Here is a 24950-nt window from a genome sequence, read left to right on the forward strand (position 1 = left end):
GAAGTCCAGCTCTGAGGCACCTCTCAATTCCTCCAGCTTCTAAAAGTAGCAGGAAAGTGGCTCAAGTGTATTGCCCCCTCTAAACTCTTGTGGAGAGGGACTCTCCCCTACAGAGAAGCAGACAGGGTTTGGGAGGGGTACTTAGTCAACTCTTGATTATTGAATTTACCTCCACAATTACCAGTGAGTATCCCAGACTGAAAGGGGGTAAATACCAACAGATTGTATTATTTGAGAAACAGTATGTGATTGTGTAATTAAGGGCAGGAATATAATACCATATGCACAAGGAGCAGGGTTAATTTCAGCATTTCCTGATTAACCAAGGGCATTACAGTGTAACCTTAATGTTCTCCGCATGGCTATCATTTATATGGAGTTCACATATATGCTTATGAACATTTGGCTAAAATTCACCCATCATGCTCTGACACAGTAATTAAAAACACCATGTTAGCTGCCAATAAAAATATTTTTGTGATTTGGTAATTATTCCAAACCTCATAGTCCCAGTTCTCCTACCCCCTGCCCTTGTTTTCTTCCTGTTCTATAATGTATAAAGCTAATCTTGATGATGGAAAAATAAATAAGTAGCAGGGAAGGCTGGAAAGCTTCCAATCACAAAAGCTCCCAAAATGGAAGTAACATCCAATCTGGCCCACCACATCTTCTAGGTGGGCACTCCTTTCCTGTCTTTTAGTGATGCTTTCAGTATTCATAACAGCTGTGGAATTAAGCATTATGAACAAGAAGAAACCAACATGCAGTCTTTATTTTTCCCCAGCAGTCCCAAATATTCTGCATTGAGTTACAAAGTGAAAACCAACATACTCTCAGATGGATTTAATTTCAGCTTGGGCCCGAGGCCAGACAGAGTTTCCCCATTGTTAAAACTCCACCCCATCTTTTCCATACCATGCATACAGACCCATTCTCACCCATCTTCCAAACATGCACACACAGAGCACACACACAGAAGGACCAGTCACTCCTACAATACAGAACCAAATCTATCTCCCCTGCTGTCTTAGCTAGGCACATTGCTCTCTCTGGGATGACCAGTAGGCAAGGTGGATTTGGTCTACAATGTGGATTTTTAAATTTTAGGAAAATTAAGGCTACATAAAACATACACTTACATGTCCTAGATATTGCCTTCATAATAAACCTTTTTTTAATAAAAAGTAATTTTACACAACCAGGAAAATATTTGGTGAAGGAGCCAATTATTCCATTCAAAAATAAAAGGGTTAAAACTTGACTAAAATATTAATGCTGTAATTCAAAGTACAATTTTGGCATAATTTCAGCAAGTGATTTAGCTATGGCATATTGGTGTAGAGAATCATGCAACAAACACGTATTTCAGCATACAGAAGTATACAGCTTTCAAATGCATACAGAAAAGAGAAAAGTCTAACAGAAGCAGTTAAGTTTTTACATGTACAGACTAGCACCAGGTCGCTGTTCATGGCAATTTTCTTTGCTCTCGTCCTCTTCCCACGGATGCTGCATGAACAACTGCACTCTATTTTTATAAAGTGCAGGCATGTTTGCTTGTATTAAAGCTAAGGCAAGTAGTGGAAAACAGGAGAGGAGGTAGATTGAATTACTGTGTCTGAATGTTTGTTTTCCCCTCCACCTTGTACCATTCCCCACAAGCAGAAGCAAAAGAAAGATATTAGAAGACAAATGTATAAAATATTGATTTGTCCCACTTCTTGTCAGGCTTTTGGTTGCAGAAAATTTTTGCCTTTCTCTGTTTGCAAAACGGCAAAAATGCCTCTAATAGTACAATACGAAGAACCACGGGTTTACTTTCTAAAGAATTAAAAATCAGTTGAGACTAAAGGTGGTTTCTTCCTGTATTGAGTTTTGTGTTCTTCCTGTATTGAGTTTTGTGTCCTTTTCTCTTTAACAAGTAACAAAAGTCTGCCTGCACACTTAGAAGTGCCATAACGGTAATAATGTATAAAATTGTGTTCCAGTTTACAGCTGTAATGAAGTTTCACTAGGATTCCTGTATTCCCTTCAGGAGTGTATGACTAGTCTGAGTGCAAATAAATGGCACGTCCTACCAACATGAACAGCATTCCTGCTAATAATGCAAAAAACACTCCTATAGGAGCCAGCATAAAAGACCAGCCATAGCGTACGTAAACAGCAAAGTCTGGGCAATCCATTTTTTTCATGTTTGTGTAGTTTTCCAGATCAGCCATCGCCTGGACCCAGATGACGTACATCACGACTACCAGCGAAAACAAGACACCTGGAAAAGAAACACCAGGTTTAACAACAGAGTGTGAGATAAATGCTGGGTGCATTTACTGTAATACCTAGAAAGCCAGCAATACTTGAGGCCCAAATCTGCAAGGCAACAGTCAGCCACCACTGGATATTATTCGCCTTTGACTCTCTCCAACAAGCATTATCCCCAGCTTGCTTTGCACTGCCAGGCATAATCCCACAACAAAGGATACACCTGCTTTTGGTAGGTAGACTGAAACACGTGTGTTTAGGGACAAAAAACAGGCAGGCATTTACTGTTTTGAATTCAGGAGCCAAGGGAGGGGAAAGGAAGGGAAGTGGGACGGGATGGCCTGGAAAAAAAAATACTTTGGCTTCCCAGATTCTGCCGCTGTTCCTAACACAGTCTTTTGGATGAAATATGAAAAGGGGTAAAGGGTAGGAAATCTTTCTATCAATCATCTTCACCACTCTACATTTCCTTCTTTTTCTTATGAAGAGGGCTTTGTTTGAAACATACTACCTTCAGAGTATTCTACTAAAATATTTTGCAAACAAATTCAGGTGTAATGAATTAAAAATCCTCCACATTAGAAAATAAATTATTGATATAGGAATAAGAAATAACAATAGTGACATGAAAGCTGTGAAGCAGACTATCAATATTAACCTCAGATTGGATACAGCAGTTTTCTGGAATTAATCCACCGCATAATTCACAGCCTTTTCTCAACCACTCCTCTGAAAGGCCTTCAGATTGTTTACACATGCTAGTAACAGGAGGACACGTCCTTACAAACTTTGTTAATCTCTTTGTTACTATACACCAGTAGGAGATATAAAAAAGTGCTTCCCAAAGTATCATTTGCATTCCTAATATTTCATTTCACTTTAGAGGAACGTGGACACTTGAGAAATGCAAGCCTGCAGCACAGATGCTCTAGCAGATCTCCTGGAAAACTGAGGGCACAAGCCTGAATTTTTTGCATACTCCAGCCTGTACCCACTTGCTCCCTGAGCTCCAGCTGTCACAGCACAGTTACAGCAGCCGGACTATCCCAACATTATTTATATTTAGGGAACATCATCCCATCATGTTTTTATCCCAGGATGTTTAGGTGTCTCATTAAAACCATCAACCAGTGCATATTACTGGGAACACTTATTGCCAAACTTGAGTCAACATGCCATAGAGTGTAAGTCAAAGGCATTTGCTGTCTCCTCCCCATTCTCCTAAATACTTGGAATGCAAACTTGAATGAATGTGGCACTTGTGGCAAAACCCACAAATGCACTTTGTAAGCACCCATGGACAGGCATTTGCTTCCAGAATAATCTGTCCTGGTAAGCTTTAATCGTTATCTTGCCCATCCCCAACCTGAGATGCTGCCTCACCACCTCCTTTCCCTGCCCTTCCTACACACTTACAAGGATGCAATGCTTGTCATCACTCCCTCATTTGCTTCAGGCAAAATCAGACAGCTTAGCTGAAGCAGTTTAAATTGGTGACCTGGTGACATTCTTGTTGGTGTTTTATTGTCAAAATGTAATAGCTTTACATTCTGGACATCCTGAACATCTGGGAGCTGAGAGCTAGCAACTCAATATTTGGGAACACTGCCTTTTGAAGCCCACCAAAAAATGAGCTGAAGTAGTTAACCTGAGGCATAAGCAAAACGTGACTGGAAATCCCAAAGGACCTGCAATTTTTATGAGCCTGACATAAAGGAAAAAAACTAAATAAAAAAGGATGCAGACATATTTCCTGTCTATGAAATATACTTCCAGGATTACAATTTTTGCTAGGGCTCAAATTCCTAACAAAGTTTTAAAAAAACCAACAATACTCAACTCTAAAAGGTATAGATTTAATCTTGAAAGTATTTTACTGAAGTAAAATTCAATTCTGATGGAATTCAGTGCTGCGACTGTATTGAACTTTCAACTGGTGAAACAATCAGTAAGAAAAATCACCTTAGGGCCAGACACAAAGAAGGAGAAATTAAATTGAAGAGTCTCCAAATGTAAGTTAAACTGAGTGGAAGACTCCTATAACAGAGTATCTAATGCTAACAGATAATGTAGGAAATACAGGAAAATTAGAACCAAACAGAGTAACTGTTTGGTAACTTTTAATGAAAAAAAAAAAAAAAATAAAAAATTCAGGGCCAAATCCATAAATGGAGTTACTAGAGACATGAAATTTGTTCAAGGTTTCAAAACTTAAAAAAAACCCCAACAACATAGCCCAAAAATATGGCAAAATCCGTATGAACATTGGAATGCAACTCTTCAGATGGCTGTGCCTGTGCATTTTCATATGTCTCTAGTCTTCTATTTATTCTCTACATCAGGGCATACTTAGTCCAAAACAATAATAATTACAGAAAGTAATGACGTACATTCCCTTTCTGTAGCAGCGGGTAAGTGTAACCAGGCCTTGCACATCTGGAATGCTTTTGACCTCCAGCACCATAGGCAGACACAAAGCTGCATAGCACAGTTAGTCAGAAGCATCTGCCATTAAAAAAAGGCTCATTCAGGCACTTTAATCTCACAGTGGGCACCCGTTGCTCTTTGGGCACTCTGAAGCAACACATTCTAGGTCATTAAACAAGGCCAAGAGCAAGGTCCTGCACATGGGTCGGGCTACACCTGAGACAAATACAGGCTGGGTGGAGAATGGATTGAGAGCAGCCCTGAGGAGAAGGACTTGGGGGTGTTGGTTGATGAGAACCCCAACATTGAGGGCAACAAAGATAATTGGGGGATTGGCACATCTCTCTTACAAGGAAAGGCTGAGAGAGCTGGACTCTAGCCTTGAGAAGAGAAAGCTGAGAGGAGACCTTATGAATGCCTGTAAGTATCTAAAGTGCGGGTGCAAGGAGGATGAAGACAGACTCTTTTCAGTAGCTCCCAGTGACAGGAAGAGGAGCAATGGGCACAAGCCGGAACATAGGAAGTTCCATTTACATATGAGGGAAATCTTCCTTATAGTGAGGGTGACAGAACTGGAATGGGCTGCCCAGGGAGGCTGGAGATACTTAAAACCCACCTGCATGCAGTCCTGTGTAATGTGCTGTAGGCAATCCTGCTTTAGTGGGGGAGTTGGACTAGATGATCTCTAGAGGTCCCTTCTAACTCGGACAATTCTATGATTCTATGAGCTGTCAATGTGTGCTTGCAGCCCAGAAAGCCAACTATATTCTGGGCTGCATCAAAGGAAGCATGACCAGCAGGTCGAGGGAGGTGATTCTCTGCTCCACTCTCATGAGACGCCACCTGGAGTGTTCTGGTGCCCCCAACACAAGAAGGACATGGAGCTGTTGGAGCAAGCCCAGAGGAGGGCTGCAAAGATTATCAGAGGGCTGGAGAACCTCTCCTATTAGGACATGCTGAAAGGGTTGGTTTTGCTCAGCCTGGAGAAGAGAAGGCTCTGAGAATACCTTATACCAGCCTTGCAGAACTTAAAGTTCTACAGGAAAGTTTGGTAGGGACTTCTTACAAGGGCTTGTAGTGATAGGACAAGGGGTAATGGTTTCAAACTGGAAGCGGGTAGATTTAGGTTAGACATTAGGAAGAAATTTTTCAGTGGGAGGGTGGTGAGACACTGGAACAGGTTGCCCAGAGAAAGTGTGGCTGGAATGCTTCCCTCCCTGGAATTGTTCAAGCCCTGGCTGGCTGGGGCTTTGAGTAACCTGGTCTAGTAGGAGGTGCCCTCCCATGTCAGGGAGGTTGGAACTAGATGATCTTTAAGGTCCATTCCAACCCAAACCATTATATGATTCTGTGACTGAACTGGAGCCAACTCCATGTAGATATAAAATAGCCAGCCAGTGCTGCCAGTGGTAAAACAACTTCAGGGAAGCTGATATCCATCGGGTGATTTCACAGCAAGCTTCTAATACCTGTGTGTGGCAAATTGTTGGGTATGTAAATTTGCTAAAGAAATGTATGTCAAGCAGAGATAAATGTCTGTATTTAAAAGAAAGAAAAGGGAGAATATGTAAACCCTCTTAGTTAATTAAGGCACTGGAGAAGTATTTAAGGGTTCTCACTATCTGCTAATGGAGGCTAATTAGTAGGTACATTGCTTAGTGTGTTCTTGAAGGGTAGAGTCAGGTTAAGTAAAAACCAACCATGTCCTGTTGCCTCCAACAGCATTTAATTTGTTAGTGCTCCTTTTGTCTAATTTTCACAGAGTTATGATTTCATGGGAGTAGAGCACTTTAACAGGAGCTAACTGAGGCTCCTGCATGTTACCAATAGTAACAGAGAAAAAAGAAAACAGAAACATTTCTTAACAGGTAGACTCCCTGTTTTGTCCCTTTGGTTTTGTTTCCTAAGACGTTAGAGTACATTAGAAGCAGCAGCGAGAGCAGGGAAGCAGATCTTGTACTTCTATTATCACTAATGCATCTGCTTAAATTGTTTGATGTTTAGGGCCAGAGGCATTAGTTCCTTCCTATCCATTAAACACTTGAGCTTGTGCTTAAATTTAAGCATATGTGCAAGTTTCTTTGACTTAAAGATTTTTTCCTCCTGGCATCCACACTAATTGCATCAAAATACCTTCTTCAAAGGCGAGTTAGGAGCTTAATGAATGTTTATCAGACGTTAAATATGTATCTGATTGTTAGAGTAAAAAAAAAATACTGTTTCTTTTCAGATTATATGGTTTCATGGCTGTTTGCATTGTCTTATTTTCACAAAAGGGTGGGATACTAATGGTTCAAGTCAGGTTTGAAGAAAAAGCATGATCAAGAACAGAATAAAAAAACGTCTGCAGCATACTGAGTTGCATGTAAAATTCAGATACACATAACGTTTGAAGTATTTTTTACAGACCACAAGATATCAGTTTTGTCCATGCACTGGGAACAGTAATAATCATGTCAAATAACAGTCAGCACATTATATGCTATTTACAAAAATATAGATCTCCATTGTGTAGAAAGAAAAATGAGGCATAGAAACAACTAATCTGATATTGAGATGTTCTAAGTATCCAAATTCTGTTCTTGACTCTTGCTTCTCAAAGCCAAGGCACATACTTGCATAACACATAAGACATACCATAGCAGAGTTGCTAATAGATACAAGTCTTCTGCTTCGTGCACTACTTCTGCAACATTCTGCTTTGGTCATTTATAACATTTGGTGAGGTACCATCCAACAAAGTGTGCTTAAACAAAACGAAAGGCATTGGACTGAAGGCCAAATGCAATATTACTAAGCAATTGTCTATCTTGGCCTGCTGAAGTCTTTTAAACTAAGTTCTGTCACTGCAAAATCTCTCTGCCTTATTTTATGTGTAGAGAATATGGTGTTCTTGAAGAAAGATCATGTATTTCAAAAAGTTTTAAATTAAGCTATTTCTTCATATTGCCCCCAATCACAAGATTTGAACTCAATTCTGAAGAATTTAGTAGGATCACTAGAATACTAATAACTCAGAAACATCAGCAGGGTCCATGTAAAACTGAAGAGAGGTCAGAATTAGACTCGTTATTGCTGGAGAGCATTTTCCTAGATAAATTTTATGCTGCTTGTGGAAAACAATAGGGAGAATTCCTCTACTTATATAAGTACACTACTGCTGTCCCATCCTACTTCTGCATCCACAAATTTGCCTCAATAGCTTGTCTCCTTCCTCCAGAATACTAGTCATGCCATTAAGACTTGCAAAAGCATCCACTACCAGTGTAATAGGAATGCCTGTCCATGATGAAGAAGAATATACTAAAATAAATATATATTTATTCTGGAAAATCTGTTCCTGCGGTCTTGTACTGACTATCTATTGTGAATGTCATGAACCCTCATAGCCAAGCTCCAAGGCGAATTTACTGAGTTTGAAAGAAACCTTCACAATTTCATGAAGCAAATATTTTTAGAAACAAATGTACTATGATGTATTTCTACATTTTCAACATTTAGACCTTTTACATAGTCTGCAGGTGTCCATTTGCCCTTGCCTTTTAGTGAATATAAAATAAAACAGAAGTTGCATGAATCAGGCATGATGGGGAAATTATTCCTAGAACTTGAAATATGTCTGAGAGAGATTAAGACAAATAAATACTTCCCTTCTCCTCCTTTTTCTTTCCTTTTTTTCCATTTTGCATTTTTTTAAGAACACACATGTTTGATACACAGCTCTGTGCAGTGTGATAAGACACGGACTTCTCAGAGGTCATTCTTTTCTGTCTTTTGCATTTATTCTTTTGAATTCCTTTCAAACAAATACTTGCACATATTGCAGAGGAGAAAGAATACAGAACCTTTAGAAATGTCTGTGAATTCAAGAAGCAGTTTGCTGGCCTTTAGTACTTATTCTTCCCACATAGAAATGCCTTTCACTTGTCAATGGTGAATGGCTGTTTATGGCATGAATATTTTACTATGCAGACACGAAGACAACAGGTGCTGGAAAGAATGAAGTGAGCTTTTTACTTGTGCCTAGAAGTTTAGAACTCTTTATCTCACTTGAGAAAAACTTGTGTGTGTGCGCACATTCTTTTTTTCAATTGCATTTTTCTGTCCTTGTCCTTATTACAGATTCTACCACCTACCTTGGCCTCCTGTGTCCTTTACTTAAAAAGTATGGTTGACATTCCATTCTGATGTACCTGCAGAGGATCTTACTTAAGAGTTATGGTAGTTGGCACAGATCTCTGAAGACAGATTTTTGTCCTCATCTAAGAGCTAGAATTAAAAATATCAGCTTTTTTCTCTCTTTTGGTAGCAAGAAGAAATCATACTTGTACTTCTCACCTTTCTTCTTCACAAGGGTGTGATTCCGTAATGTTCTGTGCAAATCCTGGGGGCTAGCTTGCCTGACATCAGTACAAGAGGATGGCTTTCACCATCCAGACAGGAACAGGCCTAGGGTAATTATGAATGTTACTGAAGGCTGCTCTAAGTGATTAATTTATGGTATCTTTCCTTCTTTTCCTTTGACCTTTGAAGCAACTGTAAGGCTTCTTACAGTTCTTCTTACAGCACTACTACTGCAGCTGCTCTTGGTCCATCTTCTGATATTACAGGCATGGAGGGGAGGTTGCAAAGACAGCACCCAGGCCACTGACTGTGGTATCACGAACTTATATGGACTGTTTCCCCTATCTGCAGTTTCACCTTTAGCCTCAGGTAGTAAATGTAGTTACAAAGCTTAACAGGGAAAGCTGCTAGTCAGTGAGATGCCACCAAGGCTAATAATTGTGTGTCTCTCTTAGTTTGTGGTAGTTCAACTGCACAGCTCAATAAAAGAAGCCTTAATGATCAGGATGAGCAAAAGGCAGGTTTATGATTCTGCCATAGACCAGACATCAGAATTGCTCTGTGTGTAGGCTTGCTGTTTTTCTGGGACCCAGACATATGACACTGTGGAGAGACTTCTGATGCCCCTTTGCCACCAGTGGTGCTGGCAGAGAAACTTTGTGCCCTTGAGAGGGTAATTACAGGGTGAATGACAGGGAGCCCAGGTGATTATGGTCTCAAACCTGCTGCTTAAAGGATAAAAAATAGGCAAAAGATGACATACACTGTGCATCAGCTCCTAGCTTCGTAGCTAGTGTCCCAAGCAGAGCTTTAGCTTCTGTGACCGTGGGACACTCTTTGAGAAATGAGGACTGCTGGAGAGAGTTGAGATCCATCAGACAAGGTGAGAAAAGAGCAACAAGCTCAGTAATCTTATGAGGAGATAAAAACAAGGACTGCTGGCAGATGGACATCAAAGCCTCCAGATTAGCAGGGTGAAGGGAATGGAGAGCGTATGCATGGGACAGAGCAATGAGGGATGCTCATACACTTCCACTGAGAAAGCAGCACAACTGAAAGCCCACCTGAAATGCCTGTACACACATGAATTAAGTGTTGGAATAACACACGAGGAATTGAAGTTCATGCAGGCACTGGATGATGGATCTGCAATTGCAGATGTGATGAGAAAGCTTGCTTGATTGGAGTACTTTGCTGAATGGATACAGACTCTTTAAGAAGAGGCAGCCAAGACAGGGTAGGATTGCTGCAGTCTGCACAAAGAAGTATCTTGAGTGGACAAAGATCTCCTAAGTAACAGAAGCTTATGGGTTAAGGACAATAAGGTGGACAAAAATGGTGTGGGAATGGTGGGAATCTGCTACAGGCTGCATAGTTAAGAAGGACAAAGGAAGCCTTGAAGGGCAAAAGGGGCCCAGAAGAACTTTGTTCCTCACAGGCAAAATCCTTAAAGCACAAGATGGAGTGATGGAGGGCATGGAGAAGTTGAGCAAGCTGAGGAGTTTTAGTCTGGAGAAGATAAAAACAGTCTTCATCTCTCTAAATGGAATTACAGAGAAGATAGGTACACACTGGAAGAATGAGACAAAGTGGTCACAAGCTGCAGCAAGGACAATTTTAGGTGGATATAAGCAAAAAAAAAGAAATATTTTTCACAGTCAAGTTCATCAAACTGAGACAAGTGCCAGAATTTGGTGTGGAATATCAATTATGGGAGATTTTTAGAACTTGACTAGACAGGGCTCTGAGCTGCCCAGTCTAACTTTGAAGCCAGGGCTGCTTTGAAAGGGAGGTCAGACTTGATTGCCACAAAAGGCTGTTTCCAAACTATATTTATGCTATGTCACTCAGGATCTCTGTTTAGGCTCCTTCCACAGGTGACTCTAGAAGGAAAGTCTATCTGCTTTTACATGAATAAGGTGAATTGTCCCTCTGTGAGTGTTTCTTACTGATGATAATAGAAGTTTAAGCAGTTAGTGCATACAAATCACTTAGCTCTTGGATGGTCCCAAATAACTTCTTCAGCTGCTTTCTGAACCCTAAGATGGCACAGCAGACCATTCTACAAGCTTCTTTTTTGTTAGTTACAAAAGGATACAGATACTTCAGTCCAATAACAAGCATTCAAATGGCTTAATCTAGGGTTTTTCTTTGAAGATGTAAAAGTAAGTAGGAAAATTATGGATCTTCCTATTTTCTTCTTCCAAACTTCCACAGAACAACCATCTTGTCAAACTTCTTTCTCAGAAGCCTACTATTCTCCACAGTATAACAGCTACTTGGACATTGTGCTAAGACAGGAAACTGAGTTGTTGCCCAAGACATCCCACAGGACATAGCTTTAACTACTGACAATGCAGTCTTTATAAGCTCTTCTTAAGCCTATATGGTGTCTCCCTCCAGTATTATTTTACTTCATGATATAATTAAACCCAGGCCTTGGCTTTTTGAGTATACTGACTTGTGAGAAAAGCTGAGAGAAACTAACTGCTTTTGTATGTTTTTGTGGGTGACCTGAAGTGCTGTATAGGATAATGATAGCTACAGTTACTACCTTCCCCAAGCAGCCCTGCCCTACTGGTGTGACTGGGAGCAGATGCAGAAGAACTCAATGAGGAACAAGGTCCCATTATCTAAGCCAACACATGTTATCCAAAGAAAATGGCTCCAGGGTCCTATATTCTCCTGCCACCACTACCTTTTGGGCAAATCATAGCAGGATTTTGCTGAATATCTCCACTTTCAACATCAAGGGTAATAATAAAAATAACACAGGTCTTCTCTGGTGCTCTGACTGAGAACAGTGCTGAAGTTGAAAGATCTATATAGAGAGACAGTAAAAATGCAGGATTTCCCTTGAAGAACATCTGCTCTACAGGGACCAAAGGGTGACAGAGGCAAAGAGACAGGTTCAAGGGACCTAACTTTCCCCTGCATAAATGAGGGCAAATGGACTGACCCAGAGTGGAGAACACACACATTGCTTTACACCTCTGGCCACTGGTTCCTGGTGTCTTTCAAGTGTTTTTTCCTAACAGCCTCTGTAACTTTCTAGTGACAGATGAGGTTTTTTACAGATTACAAATACAGAAAAAGAGCAGGACTCACATGGGCTCTTACCCTGCAAAACAGTAACAAAAAGCACTGAAATACCTTAGGATTTCCATCAGACTGTAAATATTTTTTGCATATCTTTTTAAAAGTTGTGAAGGACTAATACTCAAGGGATCATATGCAAGTATGGAGGAGAGTTTTCAAAAAAATATTATAAAATACTTCCCACACTTTACTGAGGGTCCTTTAAGAGGGAATAATGATCATTAGCTGTGTATGAAGGGCTGTGAGGTGAAGTGGGTAAGCAAGGTCAACAGGTCAGTAACAGGAATAGAAAGAGAGCCCAGGCTCCAGGAGTGGTTCTACCCCATAGCACAATACTGCTCTCATAGGATTGCCTCTCATCAGGCTTTAGACAAAAGAGTACAGTGATTGAGCACTTACTATCATTTACATCCTACACAACTGATCTTTCACACCAGTGTGACATCTTCCCAGACTTTTCAAGGTTAACAGAACAGCATCCCAGAGAGCTGCCCATACCTGCTGAACCCCAAGAGGTTGTATTCTCCACAGTACACATGGATTAGGAGCAAGAAGGGAATTCAGTTATTTTTTATATTTCATTCACAGGACTTTAGAGCTCCCACTTACTCATATGTGACAACTGTTTTGTGTACTCCAACCACATCCAAGACATTTATCCTATATCAATCATGTGAATGTGCTCTTTTCTTCCAACTTCTTTGGAGGGTACTGTAATCATCTTTTGTCACTGATAAAAGACCCCTCTTCTTAGCTAAAGCCCTTGAGAATCTTATAAGTCAGCATCCCTAAATATGCATTCTTTTTATGCTAAAAAAGTAGATTGAAATTGCAGTGTAATTCTATTATTTGTCTAGGATTTTTTTTTCTTCTTAATCCAAAAGTACTTTTTAGAATAGTTTCATGACCAAATAACTATGGAAAGAATTGTCAAAAGATAGAACATATGCTTTTTCTGTATTTTAACTATAATTGATGTGAATTTTGGTCATGAAAAATGGGAGAAATACCTCATCCTTTCCATTCTTAATTGACTGAGCAAGCAGTATACTCACCAGCAATGATGTAAAAGCCTCCTCCTGCTTTGTACAGAATGTGGCTGGCAAAAGGAGCTGCACAGATGATGAAGAAACTAGCCATCACAATAGTAAGCACTCCCAGGAGCATAAGAACTGTCCAGAAACCTCGATAAACTGGAGAAAGGGAAGAAGCAAAAAAGAACACAACACTTTTCAGAACTTAAACAAGTGACATATTTGGCTATCAAAGATTTTTCTTTTGCCCTTCTCTTTTCATTTTCCTTGTTAACAAATGAAATATTCATTCTACTGTACATATACATTATATGTCATATGCATCAAATTAGGATTGAATGCCAGTTCTTATCTGATGATCATGGTGAATAGGTTATAAGTTACCATGAATGAAATCCATCTGCTTAGTGTTTAGCAGTGAATTGCAAGACAGCAGCTTGGCCAAATTTATGCTCTTTGGAAAATGGTACACCAAAGCTGTAGCAATGATTATTTGGGAGAAATTGTCGGGCTGGCAGGATACAATTGCTTTACCAAAATTGTCTTGAAGAAGCAGAGCTGTAACATCTTGGCATTCTTAGCACTCAACCACCAATAGCAATCTGTAAATTCTCCACAATTTACAATTGGGTAATTCTATTTACATATAGTTATATTCAATAGAAGGAACTTTAAAGCAGGAAAAACTCAAAACAATATAAACCAAGCTTCTTAAAAACAGTTAAGGATTTTCAATCAGCCTATTCCTGCTCTAAAGCTCTTTGTATTTTTTTAAATTTAAAATGTGATGTTTCAGAAGTCCCTGTTAGACAGTGCCAACCAGTGCTGAATTAATGGATGCAGCTGGTGATAAATGAGCCGAGAGTTTTGTGACATACTCTGGCCAAAAGAGTCTTTCTAACAATTATTTTTTTAGCTAGTTAATTGCACATCCATTTAACAAAGTCATCATTTTACAAATGCTAAAAGAGTGACATGAATTTCTCCCATGGATTTAAAAATTGGTACATTAACACAACCCATTAGTAAAATTATGAGTTGCAAAGATCTCCATCGTCAGATCTGAAAATCTTGAAGCACTGACAATTCAGTTAGTGAAAAACATTTCCACCCAACTGAGGGAAAGCATGTAAGCCAGCTGGCAAGTCAGGAGAAGTGAGTCACAAAAGAAACTGCCACTTATCATCTGACAGCACCTACTTACTGTTATTGCAAAACACAACTAAGCAACTATTATACTGGTTCATATTCTGAAAATTTCAAATTCTTAGAGCTTGGCAGAACCAGCTACTCAGGAATAACTCAGGCTTGCTCTCATCTGAATCAGCTTGTGCTTCTCACAATTTGTTTGGAAAATCTATAGTTTTTAACTTGACCATCTTAACTAATGTTACAGCACTATCTTGTTTATATCAGTCTTGTAAATGTATTAACTAGATCATGTTCACCACATCACATTAGCCACACTTTTAAAATAACATCCCTTTTAATCCAGGTAAACATTCAGAGACATAACTTTCCACCACACTGATCAGCAGATTTGGGGAAGGGAAGGATGAATGTGTCTGAAGATAACTGGCAGAAGGGATAAACCTGTGCTTTGGTTCATATCCACTGTAAGTCTTCTTTCCACATAAACAAACAAATATGGAAATTATAGGCAAGAGGAAGGCTGTGGCTCAGCAAAGCAGTTAAGTGTGTGTTCTAAGAACTCTACCTCTTACAGGATATAGGCCCCCATTTAAAGTTAAACACATAGTTAAATTATTCACTTAATGCAAATGAACAGTGACTGGAGACCTAGAAAGGTAAATCTCTCAAGTCCTTCAATCCTGGGTCTCTGAAGCAATTTCATATTATTTTACTCATGGGGCTAATTTGCTAAGCTTCATCACAGTCCCCAAGTCCATGGGACATTACTTCCTCATTTAAAACCTAATACCACTATATCAGTCTATAACCACCCAACTCTTTTACATGAATGGCCCAAGGTACTTTAAAGTCATGCCACATAATCGGACACATTGGCCAAAATGGACCTTGAAAAAGCTTTCTTCACGATCATTATAGTCAGTCACCTAAGCTGTACAGCAGTGTTTATATTTTCTGAATGGATGAGGACACAAGCTTCTCCAGCCTTATAAAATCAGTATAGTTTCCTTATCTGCTCTTCATACTGGAAACATTGAAGTCTGCTTTTAGTGCAATTTTACCAGAAAAGCTTGATTTGTTCAAATATTCCTGAAAACTGAACACAAAAGGAGTACAAATGCAACTGATGAAAAATTGTTTAAACCTCTTTATAGTCATAGAATGGTTAAGGTTGGAAGGGACCTTAAAGATCATCAGGTTCCAACCTCCCTACTATGAGCAGGGACACCTCACACTACACCAGGCTGCACAAAGCCTCCTCCAACCCGGCCTTAAACACCTCCACGGAGTGGGCATCCACAATCCCCCCGGCAACCTACTCTAGTGCCTTACTACCCTCATGGTGAAGAATTTCTTTCTGATGTCTAAACAAAATCTCCCCTCTCTCAGTTTAAAACCATTACCCTTTGTCCTATCACTATCTTCTCTGATGAGAAGTCCCTCCCCAGTTTTTCTGTAGGCCCTTTCAAGTACTGGAAGACTCCTATAAAGTCTCCCTGGAGCCCTCTCTTCTCCAGGCTGAACAGCCCCAACTCTCTCATCCTGTCTTCATAGCAGAGGTGCTCCAGCCCTTTGATCATCTTCATGGCCCTTCTCTGGGGCCTCTCCAACAGGTCTATATCTTTCCTGTGCTGAGGGCACCAGAACTGTAGACAGTGCTCCAGGTGGGCTCTCACCAGGGCAGAGTAGAAGGGCAGAATCACTTCCCTGGCCCTGCTGGCCACACTTCTTTTGATGCAGCCCAGGATGGGGTTGGCCCTCTGGGCTGCGAGCACACACTGGTGGCTCATGTTGAGCTTCTCATGTAAGAGAAGCAGAAGAAGAATCATCAATCATTGAATAATTTTCCTCTTTGTAACTATGCAAAAGAAAAACTCTGCTCAAATAGTGTAACTATTTTATGCATTATATGTGAAATACTGATTTGACCTAGATATCACCTGAAATTACCTTTCATTCTATTTCTCTGGAATGGATAAATGAGAATGGATAAATTCTGATGACCCTAATACTTGTTTAGCCAGATAACTCCATCATTAAACATCAATTTCAAAATAGAGTTGATAGGTAAAAAGTCTGCAATATTCTCAAATCAGCAACTTTTCAAAGCAAAAAACTACTCCCTCTAATCTGCAAGACAGTAAGTAATTAGAGTAATTTGTGGCACAGGTCTGAGGAAACATCCTAAGAGAATTCAGAATTTTTTCTTTAGTTAAAAAGCAGCTAGTTTTCTGCAAAGAAGGCTTCACTTATTTCATACTTAGAATATTTTTGCTCAGATCACATTTCCTGTCTTCTCTGCCTAGATGGGGAAGATCAGTTCCTGCAGGGCTAATCATTCAAAATTACAATGAAGCCCTACTGCTGTCATTTAGCTTAGCTGGCATCTTTACATGAACACAAAAGAGCTGCCTGAAATTAAAATTACCTAAGAACGAACTTACTCTTCAAGTCAAAGACTTTGATGCTCGGAGATTGAGATGAACCATGACAGATAAAAAGCAAAAGAAGATGCTGATTTGCCTTATGCTTCTTTAACTCCCATGAAAAGTCTGACAGTGTGATCCAAGCAGCCTGTTTCAAGACATAATGGTTTTGCATACCAAGGTGCTAAGAGATGTTTGCACCATTTCCAGTCTCACTGAGGCAGTTAATGGGATAGCCCATGTTCTGGTTCAGATGACAAAGAGTACTTCATGGTTACATTTGAGCTAGCTACCTCCAATACATGCATTAATCCAAATACTTCCTATTGCAGAAGAAGTACAAGCGCTACAGCAGAGTCCGAGGTAAACATATCTGCAGTGTTAATCTTAGATACCATTGTTCTTTCTCACAAGAGTGATAAACAGAAGGTTCTGTAACTTGTCTTGGTAAGCTGCCCCTTCATCGGGTACAACAGTTGCCTTGGCAGTGACAGGCGGGCCTAAAAATAAAGTAGCACTTACAGGAAAACAGGAGTACACACAGTATGCTTGTCTTTGAGCTCTACACCGTTTGGCCTGTATACTATGGGAACATTATAGCTGCAGTATATTTCTCAAAAATTGCATGACTTGTAATTTTCCCTTGCTGCTTGCTTTTCACCCTAAAGATCCTAATTTAGGTTCCTCTGGAGACTTTTGCACCATTTGCAAACTGGAAGAAGTATCTAGTTTTGAGTAAGGGACTGAATTTTGGAGAAATGGTGGAAAATTATCAGAACCTGCCTTTTCTAGTGTGGTAGGTCCCAGCATTGATTATAAATTGAATCCACAGATTCATGTTTTAAAATGCTGCTGGTGCATTATATTAAAGAGAAATAATAATATATTTGAGAAAGTTTCATAGTTGTGTCACCTGCAATGGACTCTTGCTGTTGTGTAGTAAACGTGCACCTTGGAAGATTCATAAATGGGTTAATCAGGAACAGGTTAGCTAATGACACAATAAGCCACCCACCTACAACCAGAGACATTAACACCAACATCATGGAACCACAGCACATTTTTTTTTGCCCTTGCTGGCTTCCAAGTGTTCTAAAATCTCAGCCATCAGCCCATGCATTTTCTATGCCCTATCAAAAAAACCCCAATCCAGTCACTCAGTAGTGAATTCAATATCAAACATGAATTATTGAGCACTACAAATCTGAAAAAATTGTGAAGCATATATGAGTACAAAGCTGCATAAATATTACTAAGGATAGGCAAACTTACTTAGAAAAGTTGCCTTGAGTTTTCACACACAGACTCACACGCTAAAGTGATTTGACTGTGGATTGCATTTTAGACTATGTCTTTTTTACTTCTCTATTTAATGTAAGAGATAGCAAAATGCTTCTGACAAGAGGTATCAAAGTACCACCTACAATATAAAATATAATGAAAGATGAAATGCCTGAGCTGCCTTAAATCAGGAGTATCTTCTCTGCAGATAAACAGCTGTAAATTAGATAATAATCAGTGCAGGAGATACACTTGGCAACACAATAAACCTTGCAAAACTTTTCTCAGTTTTACTCAGTACCCTTTACTATCCCTTAGTAATAATAATATTATTTTTTAAATAACCGTAACAGTAAAACAAATACAATATTCACAGTATGAATACACTGCTTTTTTTAATACTTCTTGCTTTATTGCTGCTTGGTGGCTTGGGAGTTCTACCCTAGTAAATGTACTGTATTACAGTCTCTCAAGGGCAATTTTCTGACTGTATTACATAACAGCATTTTTTTTTTTTCCCTAGAAACAGGCTACTGCTAACACTTCACTGTACCATATTTACTTTCAGATTTCATTGCTGGTATTTTCTAGATTACTTTAGGTTAATTTCAAGCCAGTAACAAACCTGCCAATAAATTTGATCACACCATTTTAGATATAATAGCTGCTGAATGAGAATTTTTCTTCTGCCCTCTGAACATTCTGTATTCTACATTATATTAGGCACTACTTCAAATGCTGGCAATGTGCCCAGTGTTGGACCAAATAATATACTAATGGTCAAGGAAAAAAGTACTAGCAGCTACAAATCATAGAATTAAACTAATGTGTCAGTGCAGCCCCATTAAATGGCTTCCAATTTAGCTTTAGAAGGTGCTGGAGCAATGTACAACTGTTAAGGAATTATTGTTTATTTTCAAATCATGTAGAAAAAAAACCCTGAAAAATAAAATTAATGACTTGGCTAAGTGCTAGATCTTGCACTTTCTCTTTTTTTCTTAGGAATAAGCCCACTATAGCAAATGGGACTACTTATATGAGTAAGGAATTTATGCATTTTTCAAAAACAGGTCTAGTATTGTCCTGTAGTAAAAGAGAGTTTTATAAAAAGGTAAACCCCTGAATGTCACTGTTAAGTAATCCGATGACATGATACCATGCATTAATCTAGGTAGCAATGAATTATTATGTAAGTACTATACTAACGTTTCCAAAGTGGTTGATGGGATAATCAATCTGACTCTGTACAAACCTATGTTTATTTTAGAATGCAGAGGTTACTACTCTGGCACCTTTCTTGTATGGACTAATTTAATATTTATTTTTTAAAAAATTATTATTGGTTTGTAATTTGTTGCACTTAGGTTTGTGAATCATCATATAAATAAATGTCCTGGCAACACAATAAGGTGCTGTCTAAGACTATTTAATGGCTGCATGCTACAATATCTGTCACTATAAACCATGTACCATCACACAAAGTCGCTAGAGTCAGGCATCCCTGAGTTCATTTAGATGGTTATTTCATGTTAAGATGAATGGCATGGCCTGCAAATTTCTTTAAGGGCATTAACCATAAATGATGGTTAGCACAGCTGTGGACTGCACCTTACACTGCAGGCAGGTGAAGTCCTCCCCACTGTGCTAAGACATTTAACAAAAGTAGTGAATGAGCAAAACATTACACCTGTGATTAAATGATACAGGAAGCTGCAATCTCAAAGCAGGGCTACCTAACCCTTCAAAACTGATCATGGATCCAACAGTAATGATGAAAAGAAACCTGAGACATTAAAACATATAAAAATCCCCAATATAAGCATCACTATACCTGTCTCTGTCTTTACATTTTCATCTAAGGCTGTAATTCTTGACACCAAGGTCTCATAGTCTAGGTGTACACGGCAGGATGAACCAAGCCTTCAGTCTAAAGCTATGTAAATTGTACGGAAAGACTAAACTTGAAGGTCTTTGGTGTTTGAGTCTTTTGGGATTTCAGATTACAGAATATTTCTTTTTATTCACTCCTGATTAAAATAGGACTTGAAGGAGTCAATGAAAACAGTCATAAACCTGTGTGGGAGATTTTTTTAACCCAAAAAGTAAATATGTTGAGAAAGCTACGAGCCATGAAAATTATAATATTGTATCAAGAAACATTAGCAGAAAAAACAAAACAAAACAAAACAAAACAAACCCAACAAACAAGCAAACAAAAAAAAGGGACAAGAACCCAGATTTTTTTGTAGTGTACTTTTGTTCTGTGTTTAGTTGATGTAAGGTATTGGATGCAGCCAACTGGATGTAGGAATAGTTGATGAAATCTTCATGTATTCAAGCTGAGGGTTTTTGCCACTTGCTTTTACAAAGAACCATTTCCCCCACTGTGAAGAGAAGGATAACCTAATATTTCTTAATTTAGCAACTGCAGTTGCAGCAAGGTTTTAAAAACTTGTTTGCCAAATATCATGGGCAGGACTGTTAAACCAGACTGAAGGAGAACTAAGTTTTGAACTAATAGAAGAGATTATGACATAACCTCCTTCATAAAAAGTTGTGAAAGACTCGTGAACAACCATACCTGAGTAGTAAATAACCCAGCTTGGATTCTGAAAAAGAACTAGAGCCATAAAAATCCCACTTCTCTTCAGTTTTAATGAGCTAGAAAGCAATCCAACTTTATCTATTTATATTGCAGGAATGGCTCTGAATATACTCTACCTAGGACAGCACCTATAGTACAGTTCCGTCTATTTTTAATCTCCTATTATGAAATATAGATAGGAAAATTATATTTGAGCAGTGGTTCTTTTGGCAAACATTCACTAAAATTAATTAAACTTTTGATGATATTCCTTCTCCTTTCCTTTTTCTTTGTTTGTCCACTTCTGTGTAATCATGCAATATAATTTGAGGATCCTTGTGAATGTATGAGTGAATGGTGGAATACAAACCGTCTAGATTATTTGGAGCCGATAACTCTGTCACTTTCAAATGGAAAGATAAACTGTTCTAGGTGTGCTGTGAAGTTACAGACTAGATCTCTCAACAATGAGGTCTGAACTCTGCCTGGTCAAACAGTTCATAATTTCTACACATTAACAGAATGACTATCAGACCAAATTTTCATTTTTTTCTTCATATCTGCAGCATAAAAATTGGATTCTGAAGACAGTTCAAAGTTAGCTAAGGCATGATTATAGCTTAAAGACTGGAAAGCATCACTTAAGTCACTGAGCCAGGGGGCTCAGAAACATGTAGCAGCCACACATAATGGGTCATTTTAAAAGTTATATAAAATAGGTATCAGAAGCTATTTACTTAAATGCACATGCATAAAGCCCTTGATCTGATGAAATGTGACCAATATTCTCAAGTGGAGTTGCAAAAACAGCTTTCCAAGCGTTACTCAACCAGAAGTATTACAATTACTGTGTGTTTTCCATATATATACATATATGTTTCTCTGTTACTGCACCAGAGCTTCTTGGTGGTAACATCTCAGTTTAACATTGTATTTTCAACTATTATAGAGGATACATACGTATTTTAAAATAACTTAGTTCAGTAAACAAAACTGCCCATTGTTACAGTCTCTGGCTGTTCAGAGTAATTCCAGAGCCTCAGCTCCCTGTAGTAGCAATGGAGGGAAGTGGGCACATCCAGCAGCTGGTGCAGTATATCTGAGTTAGTTGAATAAACTTAGACAGGATCAAGATCTCTCTCCTCCTTTCTCATACAGTAAAAATGCAATATTTTTTCCAAATGTGGTTATTTATTTAACAACAACAAAAAAAAAATATTGGAAAACATTGGAAGAAATACTTGTTTAATGCATTCAGCCCAAGGAAGATACTTATTATGTTGGATAAAAAAAACAACACTAAAAAGGAAATGTCTCTTTTTTTAGAAATTACTTCCATTCTACAATCGTGCTAAGCATTCAAGTGCTTTGCTAAGCAGTGGCTTAAATATGCATGCTGTAAAATTATGAGAAGTTTGAAACACCAAAACTCTATTAATTAAACTGTGTGGTGCGATAAGGCTTTTTTTATACTGAAGCATCCAATTTGTTTTCGTGAAACTACAGGCATCGTATCAATTTGTAGCCAGAAAAAAACTTACTGATTGCAGAGTCATAGGAGGTTGAATTGTGTTCATCTCGGATAAGAGGAAATGGTGACAGGTAAGCATGTGTACAATTCTTAGAAGGTGACTGGTTAGCTGAAAGTGAAAGAAAGCTAAAGATTAATATTTTACTGCCTTAACAGATAAGTATTTCAAGCCTGCTCTTCAAATGGGCAAATTGGGTTTCATAGGTCAAGATTCCAGGTCCTTTCCCAGGCAACAGCTTTAAAGGGGATTTTGCTTTGGTAAGACATACAAGCCTGGTTATCTTGCCAAGGCTATTCCTTAAAGGGCAACAGAGATTTGTACTATGGGCACAGTAAAGCAGCCTTGCCTATCTGGCACACTGCAATTTATATGCAATGCATATATACGCTTTTATGTGCATATGTACATTTCTCCTCTGAGAATTAATTATGTCTGTCTCATTATTGTATGTCCCACTCCCTGAAAAAAAGAAAATAAAACAGGAAATTACTTTTTTCTTTTGTGAAAGAACAATGAAAAATATCAAGCATCTTCACAAAGTTTACTGTCTTAACAGATATGAGTTTAGTCTATGGAATCAATATCCCCAGAGAAAGGTTATTTCATTCTTTATATTAAATCTTCTTATTCTTATTTTTATATAAATCTTCTTAATTGAAAACATCACCTTCTTCCCTATGAAAGATAAAGGCTGACTATAGCTTAAACCACATTCAAATTTCAGATTCCTGACTGTAGAATTCTCTAGATAAAAAACAAGGGGAAATTACAATGAATATTACATTTGCCACCTAAGACCAAGCAACACATTATGGGTTATTGAAGTCAAATTTGTATGATGGCATCTGCTTTTCAAAAGGATTGTGGAAATCTTGCAATAAGCAGAGGGAGGTCTGTACCTCAGAGGTAAGGTCAAAGACAGGAAAAAAACATACGCTTGACCTCTGCTTCATGGAAAATTTTGGTTGTAAAATACAATCTCATATTCCAGATTCCTGGCATGTAGTGGAAGAAAGCAAGAGATCATCTGTGAATTTAGTAGAAAAAATTTTCAGGAGATGATGTGTCCTACACTACTTCCACAGTGGAATTGCACATGCATCCTCAACCGACTCACAGAACTACTTGGAGAAACTCTCCAAGCAAAAATTCATGGACCATCTTAACCACTAAGCTCTTTCTCACTAAGTTACAGAAATAAACAGTCTTTTTAATAGTAAGTGGCAAGAGACTCTCCTGATAAGAATGGACTCAGATTAATAGAACAACTATAACACTTAGAGCATAAGCTGATAGTTAAATTTGTATTATTTTGTCCTGGGGTTTCCTTTAGAACAGGTTACAAAAATGTTTGTCAAGAATTTATTTTAAAGTAGCTGAAGAACCTGTTCACCAAAGAAGCCATATGAAATCTAGTGATTCCAAAGATGTAAAAAAAACCCCACAACAATTCTGAGAACAAATTACTGTAAGTAATTTAAAATTAAAAAGTTACTTACTATACCAGAAATTCCACATGCTGGCATTATTCTCTCCTACATTCCCACTAAACCAGCACCTCCAGAAGAAACCTTCATGATGGAAAGTAGCCTTCTCTCCCTATGGGTAAAAAAAATTAAAAAGCAAACAAAGAAAAAAAAGCGCCATTATTTGGCAATTTTCAAATGGCTGAAAGAATCAAGTTCAACTGAAATTACATGTTGAGGTAAAAAAACACCACCATCATAATGAAACAGAGCCTGTCTGAATACACGTTACCTATAGCATATCTAAACATTGATACTTCCTTTGAAAGAATGTCATATTGCAAAAGCAGTATCATAAAAGATAAATTCATTTTAGAGTTGATTACAACTGGTTACAAGAGGTTTTGAAGCAGGCTTGTAAGGCTGTGAGGTCAAAATTAGTATATTCAGAAGTTAATACAGAAATGAATTCTTACAAAGGAAACACATTCAAGAAACCTATCTATATATATATATATATAGTTATCATTATAAATAAAAATGTTCACACTAACCACAGCATCTTCAGGCGCATTTGAACAACTTCCTATTTCCGTAGCAAGAAGCCAATAATCAGTTCCAAATGCCACCAAAAAAAGCAAAACCCCTAGAGCCGCAAAAAAGCCTCCAAAAAATATCCCCACACTCAATTTCATTATCAAAGTTGTCTTCAAAGAAAAAATAAGTAGCTACTTTCTTATTACTTAAGACAAAGCAGTAAAATAAATAAAATTTTAGGAAGATGTCTAAATAGCCATTTGGAGAACACAGTTCATATCTGAAGAAGTTTCTCTTCACTTGACTTTCTCCCTGTGTTTCCCAATGCCCTGTGAGATGATTTGTGTCTCCTAATTTGTGTTCCATGCGGCTGACTCAAGCCTGACAGATGAAAAGGGCCTTCTATTTTGGGACACTGATGGCAGAACTTCATTCTGTTTCTCTGTCTGGACAAGGCCAGTCAGAAATAGCTGACCTTCCCCTAACTAATCAGGGATTGACTTGAAATATTATTGCAGCTGGTGCATCAACATCAGTGGAGATGGCGATGGAGATGCAATGGCTGTGTCTGACCACGTGAAATGCGTTATAGGGCACAGGGTAGCTGCAAGGACTTCCAAAGTTCAGGCTTGGTGGTGAATGTTTCCTTGGCTGCTACCAGAGAAGGAAAGACACACACCACTTTGGAAGTTACTCTAAAACATGTTAGTAGATGAAGGCTGAGATTTTTAATGGAACTTTTACAACATGGTAACTGAATTGCAGAGATGCCTTTGGAAAATCCTAATTTTTATTAGAAATCCAGTTAG

The 24950-nt window shown here is 38.5% G+C and overlaps 1 protein-coding gene across 1 annotated transcript; it reads right to left on the bottom strand.

Moving 5' to 3' along the window:
• Positions 1-753: 753 nt before the first annotated feature.
• On the bottom strand, positions 754-24500 carry TMEM182 (transmembrane protein 182). Its single transcript, XM_051607893.1, has 5 exons — positions 24159-24500; positions 23638-23737; positions 22148-22246; positions 13185-13322; positions 754-2269 (listed from the first exon to the last, which is right to left on the bottom strand). Exons 1-5 carry the CDS (start codon positions 24297-24299, stop codon positions 2046-2048), a joined length of 702 nt encoding a protein of 233 aa, XP_051463853.1. The 5' UTR covers positions 24300-24500; the 3' UTR covers positions 754-2045.
• Between the last annotated feature and the right edge of the window lie 450 nt (positions 24501-24950).

The sequence above is a fragment of the Apus apus genome, chromosome 1 (genome assembly GCF_020740795.1).
Source record: "Apus apus isolate bApuApu2 chromosome 1, bApuApu2.pri.cur, whole genome shotgun sequence".
NCBI classification, from domain to species: Eukaryota; Metazoa; Chordata; class Aves; order Apodiformes; family Apodidae; genus Apus; species Apus apus.